This window comes from Rhinichthys klamathensis, unplaced genomic scaffold (assembly GCF_029890125.1).
Source record: "Rhinichthys klamathensis goyatoka isolate OS25496 unplaced genomic scaffold, OSU_Roscu_1.1 h1tg000161l_1, whole genome shotgun sequence".
NCBI lineage: Eukaryota > Metazoa > Chordata > Actinopteri > Cypriniformes > Leuciscidae > Rhinichthys > Rhinichthys klamathensis.
The window spans coordinates 47,786-61,501 of record NW_026606695.1 but is presented as its reverse complement, the minus strand read 5'-3'; the positions used below and the strand labels follow the sequence as shown (position 1 = coordinate 61,501).

General features: G+C 39.0%; 1 protein-coding gene across 1 annotated transcript in view; it reads right to left on the bottom strand.

Annotated features, from left to right (window-relative positions):
* Positions 1–5,272: 5,272 nt before the first annotated feature.
* Positions 5,273–13,716, bottom strand: part of acox3 (acyl-CoA oxidase 3, pristanoyl) — a 28,356-nt gene continuing 19,912 nt past the window's right edge. Inside the window, exons 14-17 of the mRNA XM_056258906.1 lie at positions 9,626–9,800; positions 9,298–9,365; positions 9,103–9,189; positions 5,273–6,029 (exon numbers count right to left, since the gene is read on the bottom strand). Coding sequence (XP_056114881.1) covers positions 5,910–6,029; positions 9,103–9,189; positions 9,298–9,365; positions 9,626–9,800 — 450 coding nt within the window. The 3' untranslated portion in view covers positions 5,273–5,909. The remainder of the gene's footprint in view (positions 6,030–9,102; positions 9,190–9,297; positions 9,366–9,625; positions 9,801–13,716) is intronic.

Below are 13,716 nucleotides of genomic sequence, written 5' to 3'. Positions count from 1 at the left end.
AAAAAAAAAAGTTTATAAGTTTATCTCAAAGAACATTTTAAAATAATTTAAAAATACATGTCATGAAATCTTTAACATTATTTTCCTCAGAAATGTAACATCTTATCAGATTTCTCTTTGCGCAGTTGTCAAACATGCTGATTTAATTTGCTGTTAAATCTGACTAAAAACCACAAACACACACTTATACAGTCATATGAAGTCAAAAGCTATGTCATTTGCGCTGAAGTCATGTTGTGCTGAAGCACAGCATTCAGGCCAAACCACATGTGACCATGGAGGAAATCAGAATTGAGTCTTCCAAGAGTTAGGATAAATAGAAACTTGACATTGGGTCAACAGATGACTAGCTCTGTTTGGGTTTAGCATATTAGCATGGTGTTGTGGCTAAAGTGCTATGCCAACACACCCAAGTGGTTCAACTCGGAACGGATCTTGCTGTCTACAAGCTGGGTAAATAAAGAAATGGCACGAAAAAATAAATTAAACAAAAATGTGTTACACAGGGTGTATGTCCTGTAATAATAATAATCTATGCAGCTAATTGCTAATTATAGCTCCTAAAGTGCATTCCAGCCATTGGTTTCCACACAAAAATCAAGTCTAAACGTGTTGGTCTGAGACCAAAACAAATTATATCTTTCAGTATTTCTATTTTTAAGGGAGATTGCCTTTCAGCCATTAGGACTACTAAAAGTACTGTGGTGGTACAGTAATGTATCAGAAGGTAATGTACATGTATATATCCCACAGTACTGAATTATCATATCCATAACTTCAAAGAACAGCATTTTATGGTAGAAAAACCATAATACTTTTTAGTAAGTGAAATAGCTAATGTATATTGCAGAATATAAAACAAATAAACTCATCATTGTTTGACATCAATACACATTTCATATGGTTTCATTCAAGTTCATCTACTGTGAATTAGTGTCGCAATGTCTTGCAGGCTTTGGTCTCTAAACCTGACCACACCAATAAAAACAAACTAGCAACCCAAAGAAGCCACAGGCTATAGATTTGTATGTGTGTGTAAGAATGTTAACTCAATGAGACACGCTCCTGCATAAACACAAACACAGACTTGACAATGAAGTGCACACTTATTCAGGGCTATCGCCAGAGACCTCACGTTACTGTGTGGAACGCAGACACATTCTCTCCGTTACACACATAGTGTAGATAGGGACACAAAGAGTGCACAAAGGAAGACAACAGAGCAACAAGTTCTGAGAACAGATAAAAAAGAGGACAAATACACAATAAGATATTCTGCTAAATAATTATCTGCATATAAAGGCATAAATGTTTGGCAATGTAGGAATTGCACAATAGTTTGGAATTGTTGTCTTTGGCTTTAAACCTGGTTCTGTATCTAAATAAGGCATGGCAACAGAGGTCAAACCTCAGGATAAACCATTAGATTCCCAATATCAGTTTAGGTTTAAATACCTTTGTAAGTCGCAAGATTGTAAGTTTAGAAGTACACATTCCAAAATCACATTACATCATGACATTTTTTTGAAATAGCATTAAGGTTACACTTTTACGTGATTGTAGGGCTGAGCAAATATGGACAGAACTTTACTGCCCTAGTTCTTCAAAATATCCTTTTAAAGGTATACATGTGAATAAAACGTGGAACAATGGCCTTCATCATCACAGTATGCTAATGCCTATCTAGTGCAGACGAGTCATTTGCACCTCAATGACACGTCTGTACCATTTGCTTCACAGGACATATGCTTTCAACTACTGTTTATTTACTAGTGTGTTCTAATATGTAACTATGTCATGTTCGGTCTCATCTGACAGTTTATAAACTGAAATGAATGGTGGTGAACTTAATAGAGATAGTAATGTACAATCTATTGGTTAAACATGCATTGAGGAGAATATGTTAATGTTCTTCTCCCCTTCTTGATCACTACCCATTTGCCACATCTTTTGGTTTCCCGTCGGTCGGTTTCGGTGTTGGTATTCCACTCATGTTTAACAATGCTTTACTCAGGGTATAAGAATGAAAGGTAACTGTTGATCTAGGAGAAAGGCTTGTGCGTAACCTCAAGAAAGGTAACATTATTTGTTACAACTAAGATTTCTATACAGTATGTCGTTCCATTCTACTGTCTGTATATTTAAACATGTAACCTAAAACATAACTTCGCCTGCTCTTAAGGCTTAGAGAAGTATTCTTTTTATCACTGATGATGTTGAAAGCTAAAGTGATCATAACTTTCGTTATCTAAACGTTCAGGTTCAATCCTAAGTTTTCCTATCAGTTCTATAAGAAAGACCTTTACCTTTAAAGAATAAGAGGTTCAAGAATAACAACAAGTTTAATGGAGTCTGATTATTTATATTGGAGTCAGATAAATATTTGAATTATACACGACACGTCACCATTCAACTGCCTTTTGTTCCGATTATTGGTTCAAAATAGCAGTGTAAGCTTACAGTCTTACAAGATGAACAGCATTTAATTGATAAGAATGGACTTTAGGTGATTGGTCTGGCCAGACTAGATCTGCTGGGCTGATGCTGCTGACATAAGCGAAGGTTTACTGCTGAAACATGCTCAGAATTACAGGGATTAGGATGCTGTTGCTGCAATGTATAGAGAAAACCTTGAAGCAGACCTAGACAAGTGGTGCTGGGGAGGAGGAGAAAAATCCCATGGCGCGCAGTACCGTGCTGCCCCATGGTTGGGAATAAATAAGGTTGTGTATATATATATATACACTCACCGGCCACTTTATTAGGTACCCCATGCTAGTAACGGGTTGGACCCCCTTTTGCCTTCAGAACTGCCTCAATTCTTCGTGGCATAGATTCAACAAGGTGCTGGAAGCATTCCTCAGGGAGTTTGGTCCATATTGACATGATGGCATCACACAGTTGCCGCAGATTTGTCGGCTGCACATCCATGATGCGAATCTCCCGTTCCACCACATCCCAAAGATGCTCTATTGGGTTGAGATCTGGTGACTGTGGAGGGCATTTTAGTACAGTGAACTCATTGTCATGTTCAAGAAACCAATTTGAAATGATTAGAGCTTTGTGACATGGTGGAAGTAGCCATCAGAGGATGGGTACATGGTGGCCATAAAGGGATGGACATGGTCAGAAACAATGCTCAGGTAGGCCGTGGCATTTAAATGATGCCCAATTGGCACTAAGGGGCCTAAAGTGTGCCAGGAAAACATCCCCCACACCATTACACCACCACCACCAGCCTGCACAGTGGTAACAAGGCATGATGGTTCCATGTTCTCATTCTGTTTACGCCAAATTCTGACTCTAACATCTGAATGTCTCAACAGAAATCGAGACTCATCAGACCAGGCAACATTTTTCCAGTCTTCAACTGTTAAATTTTGGTGAGCTCTTGCAAATTGTAGCCTCTTTTTCCTATTTGTAGTGGAGATGAGTGGTACCCGGTGGAGTCTTCTGCTGTTGTAGCCCATCCGCCTCAAGGTTGTGCATGTTGTGGCTTCACAAATGCTTTGCTGCATACCTCGGTTGTAACGAGTGGTTATTTCAGTCACTGTTGCCCTTCTATCAGCTCGAACCAGTCTGGCCATTCTCCTCTGACCTCTGGCATCAACAAGGCATTTCCGCCCACAGAACTGCCGCTCACTGGATGTTTTTTCTTTTTCGGACCATTCTCTGTAAACCCTAGAGATGGTTGTGCGTGAAAATCCCAGTAGATTAGCAGTTTCTGAAATACTCAGACCAGCCCTTCTGGCACCAACAATCATGCCACGTTCAAAGTCACTCAAATCAACTTTCTTCCCCATACTGATGCTCGGTTTGAACTGCAGGAGATTGTCTTGACCATGTCTACATGCCTAAATGCACTGAGTTGCCGCCATGTGATTGGCTGCTTAGAAATTAAGTGTTAACGAGCAGTTGGACAGGTGTACCTAATAAAGTGGCCGGTGAGTGTATATACACAAAAGAGAGACTGATTGGCTGCGATTTGAATAGCTGAACCAATCAGCTACTCAGAAGTGAACATGACATTTACACAACACTGGAAGTCCTTTTTTCCCCAGACAAAACTGAGGTTTGTACACTCTTAAAAGGTTCTTTTTTTCTGCCATTGATGGATCCATTACGAACTCTCAAGTCAAATTACCTTTATTTATATACCACTTTATACAATACAGATTATTTCAAAGCAACTTCACAGTAATTACTAGGAACATAACAGAACCAGTGATGAAAACTTCATCAATTATGAGACAAATTCCAATTCTGCTGTAAGGCATCTCTACAGATGGTGTCATTATTCAGTTCAAGTCAGCTCATTGTTGGTTCAGTTCAGTTCAATAACTGTGTAAAGTTAATCAATTATGAAACTATCGTTCAATTCAGCAAAAGACAGAAATTTCATTATTCAGCTCGAGTCAGTTGATTCAATCCAGTTCAGCGTCGATCAAATTTGATTCAGCGATAAAGCAGCTTTACAGTGTCACCATACAGCTCAATTCAGTTTAAGCTTTGTTCTCATCCGACAGTGACTAATAGTGATACTATTACTGAATATGAAGTGTCTTTTGAACCCCAACTAAGCCAAAAGCGATAGTTGAAAGGAACCCAAACCCATCAGGTGAGAGAAATTAAGAAAAAACCTCGGGAAAAACTGGATTCGCCAGTTCTCCTCTGGCCAAAAGAACGAACATGGTCGGATGTTCACAAGTCGGATTTGTGAATTGGAAACTTTCCATTGCACAAAATGTTCTTTATAGTAGAAAATCATTCTTCAGATTATTACAATGTTTTTACACTAAGAAAAAAAAAGGTTAATTTAAGATCTGTTCACTGAAAGGTTTTTAGGGTAAACCAAAATGGTTCTTCTATGTCATTGCTGCAATTTAAAAACCCACTTTTGGAACCATTATTTTTAAGAGTGTACCGCACAGTATCACTCATTTGTAAAGTATACAGCTTTGTTATAATGAGCTCTCTCTCTTTAGGTTGCAGTATAGATTCTCACCTGCACTTGCACACAACAATGGTCCATCTTCACCCAAATCCATGAGATGACAACAACACCTGTGTTAAGTGTGCTAATGACCTGCACAACAATCTTTAAATGGCGAAAACCATCTGAATCAGGCATCTCAATTATTAACAGTTTTGAGGTGAATATGGTTTAATTTGATATTCAAGATGTCAAACTACAGTGTTATTTTACTGCTTCAACATGGGATAATATCCCATACAGATGGACCACATTCATGTCTAAATAAAAATACTCCAGTTCAAAGCATTTAAAGTATTTATTTTGATAAAAAGTAACAATTTATTATAATTACATTCTTGCATATTATGACATATAATGCATTAAACAATCATTCATCATCCATAACGGCATTATATAAAATAATCAATCATACATATTCACTCCTAAGTAGATCTAGATGAATGCAGTTATCCACATGACAAAATGTTGTAAAATTAGTTAGCCTCTGAACACTGTTATTGAGGGTTTTGTTATGGTTAAGTTGTTTGTGCATTCAAACAATAGGTCTGACAGCCTATAACTCAAACCTTTTAGAGTCAAACCAAACCAATGAGTTGGCACAATGAATTAGAAAGTGTTATGAGTGCTCTTGTTAATGTTTACAGTACACCACACATATTACTTTAGGCTGATCTTAGTACATTTTAGTGTATCTGTTCATAATTTTACACTGTGATAAACATGGTTGAGATTCTTCTTGGACTTTTTAAACCTCCCTGTCTTTTTCCATAAGCTCATAACTTAATCAAGGCTGAATTTATCAATGCAAACTGTATGACAGTATTATAATATCGTAAAACTGTTTGGCGTTAAGGACAAACAGACGAATGTCTGTAACAATCCTGTTTTCCAAACAGCTGACCACCGTGAGGAGTTACAGTTTGGCTCGGAAAGATCCGACTGCAGGTTTGTCAGAGCAAAACTCAGCCCACCAAGATGGCCGTTCCAAGACGTTCTTACCCTGCATGACTGTAGACCACAGGTTTTTGTAGAGCTGAAAAACATGAGAAACAGACAGACACTGAATCGCAAAGTCATTGATTACAAAAAATACTTGCATTGCTGGACCAAAATAAGGTCAAGCCATGCGACTTCCAATCAGTAACAAGACAATAATCGTCAGAAAACAAGCATGTGGAGAGCTTTCATAAATAAAGACTTCACTTTTATCAGAACCAGAAAAAAAATTAACTCAATGCCAAAGTGAAGAGTTCATTTCCAGTAAGCATGTCTCCGACTGTAAACATGAAGAGTGTCTCACTCAGCAGGGGAATCAGTATAAAGGTCTGTGTGTCAGTGGGGCGTGTATGTGACTGCTCTGTCTAGTGTTTCAGTAAGACACTGTTTTTTCTTAAACTTAGAGAAACAAATGGCCTGCCAAACAAGTGCTGAGAGAATACGACTGGAGGAATGAGTCAGTGACCATAATGTCTAGTCAGAATCTTGTTTCTGAGGGATAATGAATTAAACCCCCTTAAAGGCAGTGTCTTGCACAATGGAAAACCCTCCGGCTTTTCCAGTTTGTTTTAATTAGCTGGACTGTTTTCTTTTTGTGACAAGAGGAAACAAATGCACCACCCAAAGTTCTAATAATTGTTGATTTTATTAAGTGATGTTAACTTTACCCCCCTTGTGTGACACATTAAGCTGTAATATTTTCCAGTAAATATTGCATCATCACTAGCTGTCAGTCTCAGTCTCAACTTATTTAATAGACTAGCAGGGGAAATTATTTTACTTTTTATATTTCCAAATCTGTAAACAACTTGTATAGTTTGAAGGTATAATTATGTTTTTTTCCATAAAAAAGTTTAGTAAATACATGTACAGTACTGATAAATATGATTAAAACAATATGTACACTCACATGAATACAGTCATAACAGTGGCCTTCATGTGTGTGTGTGTGTGTGTTTATACATATACAGGTCCTTCTAAAAAAATTAGCATATTGTGATAAAGTTCATTATTTTCCATAATGTAATGATACAAATTAAACTTTCTTATATTTTATATTCATTGCACACCAACTGAAATATTTCAGGTCTTTTATTGTTTTAATACTGATGATTTTGGCATACAGCTCATGAAAACCCAAAATTCCTGTCTCAAAAAATTAGCATATCATGAAAAGGGTCTCTAAACGAGCTATTAACCTAATCATCTGAATCAACTAATTAACTCTAAACACCTGCAAAAGATTCCTGAGGCTTTTAAAAACTCCCAGCCTGTTTCATTACTCAAAACCGCAATCATGGATAAGACTGCCGACCTGACTGTTGTCCAGAAGGCCATCATTGACACCCTCAAGCAAGAGGGTAAGACACAGAAAGAAATTTCTGAACAAATAGGCTGTTCCCAGAGTGCTGTATCAAGGCACCTCAGTGGGAAGTCTGTGGGAAGGAAAAAGTGTGGCAAAAAACGCTGCACAACGAGAAGAGGTGACCGGACCCTGAGGAAGATTGTGGAGAAGGACCGATTCCAGACCTTGGGGGACCTGCGGAAGCAGTGGACTGAGTCTGGAGTAGAAACATCCAGAGCCACCGTGCACAGGCGTGTGCAGGAAATGGGCTACAGGTGCCGCATTCCCCAGGTCAAGCCACTTTTGAACCAGAAACAGCGGCAGAAGCGCCTGACCTGGGCTACAGAGAAGCAGCACTGGACTGTTGCTCAGTTTTGCATGTCATTCGGAAATCAAGGTGCCAGAGTCTGGAGGAAGACTGGGGAGAAGGAAATGCCAAAATGCCTGAAGTCCAGTGTCAAGTACCCACAGTCAGTGATGGTCTGGGGTGCCATGTCAGATACTGGTGTTGGTGCACTGTGTTTTATCAAGGGCAGGGTCAATGCAGCTAGCTATCAGGAGATTTTGGAGCACTTCATGCTTCCATCTGCTGAAAAGCTTTATGGAAATGAAGATTTCATTTTTCAGTACGACCTGGCACCTGCTCACAGTGCCAAAACCACTGGTAAATAGTTTACTGACCATGGTATTACTGTGCTCAATTGGCCTGCCAACTCTCCTGACCTGAACCCCATAGAGAATCTGTGGGATATTGTGAAGAGAAAGTTGAGAGACGCAAGACCCAACACTCTGGATGAGCTTAAGGCCGCTATCGAAGCATCCTGGGCCTCCATAACACCTCAGCAGTGCCACAGGCTGATTGCCTCCATGCCACGCCGCATTGAAGCAGTCATTTCTGCAAAAGGATTCCCGACCAAGTATTGAGTGCATAACTGAACATAATTATTTGAAGGTTGACTTTTTTTTTGTATTAAAAACACTTCTTTTATTGGTCGGATGAAATATGCTAATTTTTTGAGACAGGAATTTTGGGTTTTCATGAGCTGTATGCCAAAATCATCAGTATTAAAACAATAAAAGACCTGAAATATTTCAGTTGGTGTGCAATGAATCTAAAATATATGAAAGTTTAATTTTTATCATTGCATTATGGAAAATAATGAACTTTATCACAATATGCAAATTTTTTGAGAAGGACCTGTATATATATATATATTTATATCAGTCCTGAAACTAGAGGATGCTGGCCGATGCTGTCTTTACATGCAAGAAATCACATCACATTACTGCATGGAACAAGCTGATTGTCCTTTGCATCTATTAGTAGTAGCAAGTCAATGACAGTTACTCTTTTACAGCTAATTCTGCACCAACAACACCAAACTAAAATGAATGTGACTGCTTAAGATTCAACATAGCATGCGCTATTTATTCAAAAAAGATACTATAAAAACACTTTTCATATAAAACTTTTTTTTTTTTTTTACATAAACAAACCTGTAGTTACTCAGCAAGGACACCTGTGTGAAATTAAAGGAACTGACTTCATTCAGTACATCCACTTAAAATCACCTTGTGACCAGTTGATTAAAAGTCACTGCAAAAATGGATGAGAAAATTCTTTCTGGAGTCACTGTAAATTAGATGATCACTTCTGCAGCTCTTGGAGACATTTGTCTGTATAAGTGATTCCACAGTCACAGTGGAGGGCTGGTGAGTAGTGTTCTTCATGTGCACATGTGTGCCTGTGTATGTGTTCTCTTACCTCACCATCTGCTTTGCCAATGGGCGAGTTCAGGATGAAGTCAGGAGGAGCGATCACATCAACCAACGCCACAGCATCATCCTTCAGCTAACACAGAGAGAGTGTAGTTCAAAAGCCTTCCTGATGTTTGCATTGTCATGCACTTATTAGTGAGGGTGTCTGTATCTGAACTACAGCTAACACAACAACACTAACCTGCCCACACAGAATGAGAATGGCTGTCTGGATGAAGTCAACCGGCTGACGACCAGAGAAATAACCTCCTATAAACACACACAAACAGACCATAATCAAACTCAAGAAACCTTCAAAAGAGCTCCACTACCATCCAAAGTGTTGGGGTCGGTAAGAATTGTGAATGTTTTTGAAATTAGTCTCTTATGTGCATCAAGGCTGAATTTATATAAAAAATACAGTAAAATCAGTCATATTCTTGTGATGATAAAGCTGAATTTTCAGCAGCCATTTCTTCAGTCTTGAGTGTGACATGATCCTTCAGAAATCATTTTAATATGCTGTTTACCTTGATACAGGATGGCCATATGGTTGGTGAGAGTCCACAGGCCATAGAGAGCACAGAGACGCCCCAGCACTGATCTGAGAGCAGCTGGAGTCTGTTCATCCTTTATCAGGTCATGGAAACGCTGCAGCACTGTGTGCTCAATATAGGCAATAGCCAATGAGCGACAGTAATACACCTACAGAGAGAGAGAGAGAGAGAGAGAGAGAGAGAGAGAGAGAGAGGGGGGGGGGGGGGGGGGGGGGGAGAGAGATGAGTTACAGAAAGAAAGAAAGAATCTCAGGACACAAACTCAAACATAATATATATGTATATTTACACAGTATATAGTAAGAGTGTTTATGGAGTAAAGGGGTAGATGAAGTTGAATGTTCGACCCACATGATCACAAGCCAGGTCATGACACACAGACTAGACACTAATTGGGATGTTTATAGAAGGGAACAAATTCAAAAGAAAAAAAGATTCACGACCTTAGCTTGTGCTTGTGTTTGTGTCTGGTTGCTAGAGACAGAATGATTCTCTGTGTTTGGTGGTTGCTGGGTCAGTATTGTGTGTGAGGGACGTCTGTTTTATTAATTTTGCTCTTGCTCTCACTGCAGGTTTTAGGACAATTTAATCATTGGTCACATACTGTAACCTGCTCGATCCCATTCTGTCTGTTTCCCTTCTATTCTTGTTCGTCCCTCCAAAAAGTTAAACTCACTCTCTTATGTGTCAGAAAGCTCATTTTATGACATTATAAAGTGGAAAGTGGACATTATATCATATGGCCTTTAAATGACTACATGTTTTTAGCTAGACTAGACCCTCATACTACGCATATAGACTAGGGGAATAATTAAGTAAAAAAAAGGTACAAAAGCTGTCACTGGGGCAATACATTTTCAAAAGGTACACTTTTGTACCTAAATGGTGCATACTGGTACAGTAACTTAAGGTACATATTAGTACCTAAAAGGAACAAGGACAAGAGTGTAGTGATAATCATTATTAAATAATAATCTATTTTGTTGTTGAAAGAAGTCACTTATGCTGCATTTATTTGATAATAAAATGATGGGTCACTGAGAACAAAAATTATGCTTAAAATTGTTGATTGGCTCTAGTTTTCAAGATATGCTATTGGTCAGTATATAGGACCCTTGACTTGAGAATGGCGGAGGATAAGCGAGTAATAAAAGGAAGTGATCTCAATTTAAACCAGAAATGACTGGATCTAATGAATAAATCTATGACAGTTTTGGACAGTACTTGCTCCATAATGGCATTCATTTTTATATGAATAAAAAATTCAAAAGATTTTTTAAATGGTAAATGTCAGTATCTAGGCCACTGTATGTGTGTGTGGTGTAATGGCTGTGTTTCATTACTGTTGATGCTTGATTTGGTCCTACCGTGATACTTTATCATTATGAGAAACGTGATGCGAGTAGTGTTCACACATCCTGCATGTGACTCTGAACCCATGGAGCACATACATTGATCTAAATGAATCTGATATGCCAGAAAGGGTTTAAATCCTTCAAGAGGTCAGACAGCGGCCCTTTGAAATGCTCAGTGTGATGTAGATTTGTAGCTCAGTGGAATATATATTAAGTAAGGGATATGCCTGAGCCAAGTGTCTGTTCAGTGTTTAAGACATGTATGAAGAACCAGAGGTCTGTTTTATATTAGATAGAAGTCAAAAACGGGACGGGAATGTACAGAAGGTATTAATGGGAAATGCAGGGTGCGCTTTCCCAATGATTAAGCCTGATACTAAAATATATAATCAAAAACAACAGATCATTCTCCCATGAATAACAACATTAAATCTACATGGTGAAACATGATTCTTGAATGGATATTAATATAGGATAACTATAACTTACAGTCAAAAGTTTACTTTCAAATAAGCCTCAGGACTTTAAGACAACAGTAAAACACTGAACATTTACAGTACATGTGTCTATGGTTGTGCATGTCTATGGTTCAGGTAAATTGACCCAGTTTTTGACATGACATGACTGGCCTACATACAGTAGATGAATACATAGTACTACTCAGCATACATAGTTTTTTAAAACCTGACAAAACAAGAAAACTGCCATGCTGTTTTAAAGGGGTCATATAATGCCATTTTTGTACAAGCTAATATGATTCTTTAGGGTCTAAATTAAAAGTTTGTAATACACTTTAATTAAAAATTCTCATTAGTATTGTAAGAAAACACTATTTTACCTGGTCAAAAACAGCTCTGTTTTCAGCACGCCGTTTCAGTGCATATGACTTTAAATGATAATGAGCTTTGCTCACCCCGCCCCTCTGTTCTGTGCGTACACCGTTTGTAACACAATAACCATAACGAGTTGTTCAGTATAGACGTGGGATTAGGGCTGAGCGATTTTATCGATTCTGCGATATAAATCGATATTTTTTTTCCCAAGAAAGTATCGATTTTTAGGCCGCGAGTATCGATACATAAGTCCCATTCAAATCCCCTGTGTTAACCCCCGTTCGCGTTGCATGAAGAGGGATTTGGTCAGCTGCGCGCGTGCATCGATATTGACGAAAATCCAGCTGTATTCTAACAATAACTTAGCTCTCCTTGTTGGCTAGGCTCCTTTCATGCTGGCTAGTAGCGTTTTTAAAAGCTGGGTCTCCGAAATTGACAGCGCTGTGTTGGACAGATTTGTGCAGCGGTTTTCCCTGGTGAGAAAGTGCGCGAGGTACGGATGAGTGTGTGTGTGTGTGTGTGTGAGAGAGAGAGAGAGAGACTGAGAGAGAGAGAGAGCGAGGTAGTGCTGCGCGAATGCGCTACGGCGCTCTGCAATCGAATACGATTTTAAATGGGCTTAAAAAAAAAAAAAAAAAATCGTATTCGGTGGTGGAAAGCGCCAGCTTTAGGCGCATGGTGAACGCGATGGAGCCCCGCTATCCTATTCCAACCCGCGAACACCTCATCAAGGTGTACATTCTGTACACTCGGACAAGAGCGAACGTCAAAGCCTCCCTGGTCAGCGCGCGAGAGTTGCCCTGACGTGCGACGGCTGGACCTCGCGCACAACTGAAGCATATGTCACATGTTCAGTGTCAAGCTAAAAAAGCTGTCAAAGAAAATGCAGTGCAAAGAAACTGTTCAGAACAGGCCACTTGCTGCACTTTTTAACTCTCCATTGTTAATTGCAATACTGCACTTTATTTACTTTTCAAAGGCTTGTAAGCTACAGTTTGCACTATTGTGTTTCAATAAATATAACTAATTTTCTCAACACATATTTGATTCATTTTATCCAGCATTTGCAAGCTGTACTCTCTGTCCAATCAGAGACATATATTGTGTAATTGATGTTTTCAGTTTTCAGTTCAATTAATTCAATCCAAGTAAATGGGAGACTCACAAGATGTCACCAAAATCACTCTGTCCCCTTTAAATCTTTCAGAAAATGATGTAAGTGTATCTAATTATATCGAATCGTATCGAATCGTATCGTTGGCTGAATATCGTGATATATATCGTATCGTCAGCCGAATATCGTGTATCGTATCGTATCGTGAGATTAGTGTATCGCTACAGCCCTACGTGGGATTATATATTATATTGAGAACGTCGTACATAGAAAACATGCCGTAATGTACCCTGGGCCCTATTTTAACGATCTGAAACGCAAGTGTCAAAGTGCAAAGCGCAAGTAACTTTGTGGGCGGATCCCGGCGCTGTTGCTATTTTCCCGGCGGGATAAATGCCTCTTGCGCCTGGCGCAAATCTAAAAGGGGTTGGTCTGAAGTAGCTTCATTATTCATAGGTGTGGTTTGGGCGTAACATGAAATAAACCAATCAGAGCGTCATCTCACATTCCCTTTAAGAGCAGGCGCGCTTGTTCTAAAGCGGATTCCTATTATAACGGCGGATTTGCCAGGCGCGCACCAGGAGCGGTTCACAGCCGAGGAGAGCAACGTTCTCGTCAGGGCCGTAAAACACAGAGAAGTGACATTGGGGATGGAGAAACCCACCCAAATTAACTTCTGTTAAACAGGCGTATGATAATTTGGGTAAATGTGTAAGCTACATGTATGCTTTTATAATAAATTGTCTATCTATCTGTCTATCT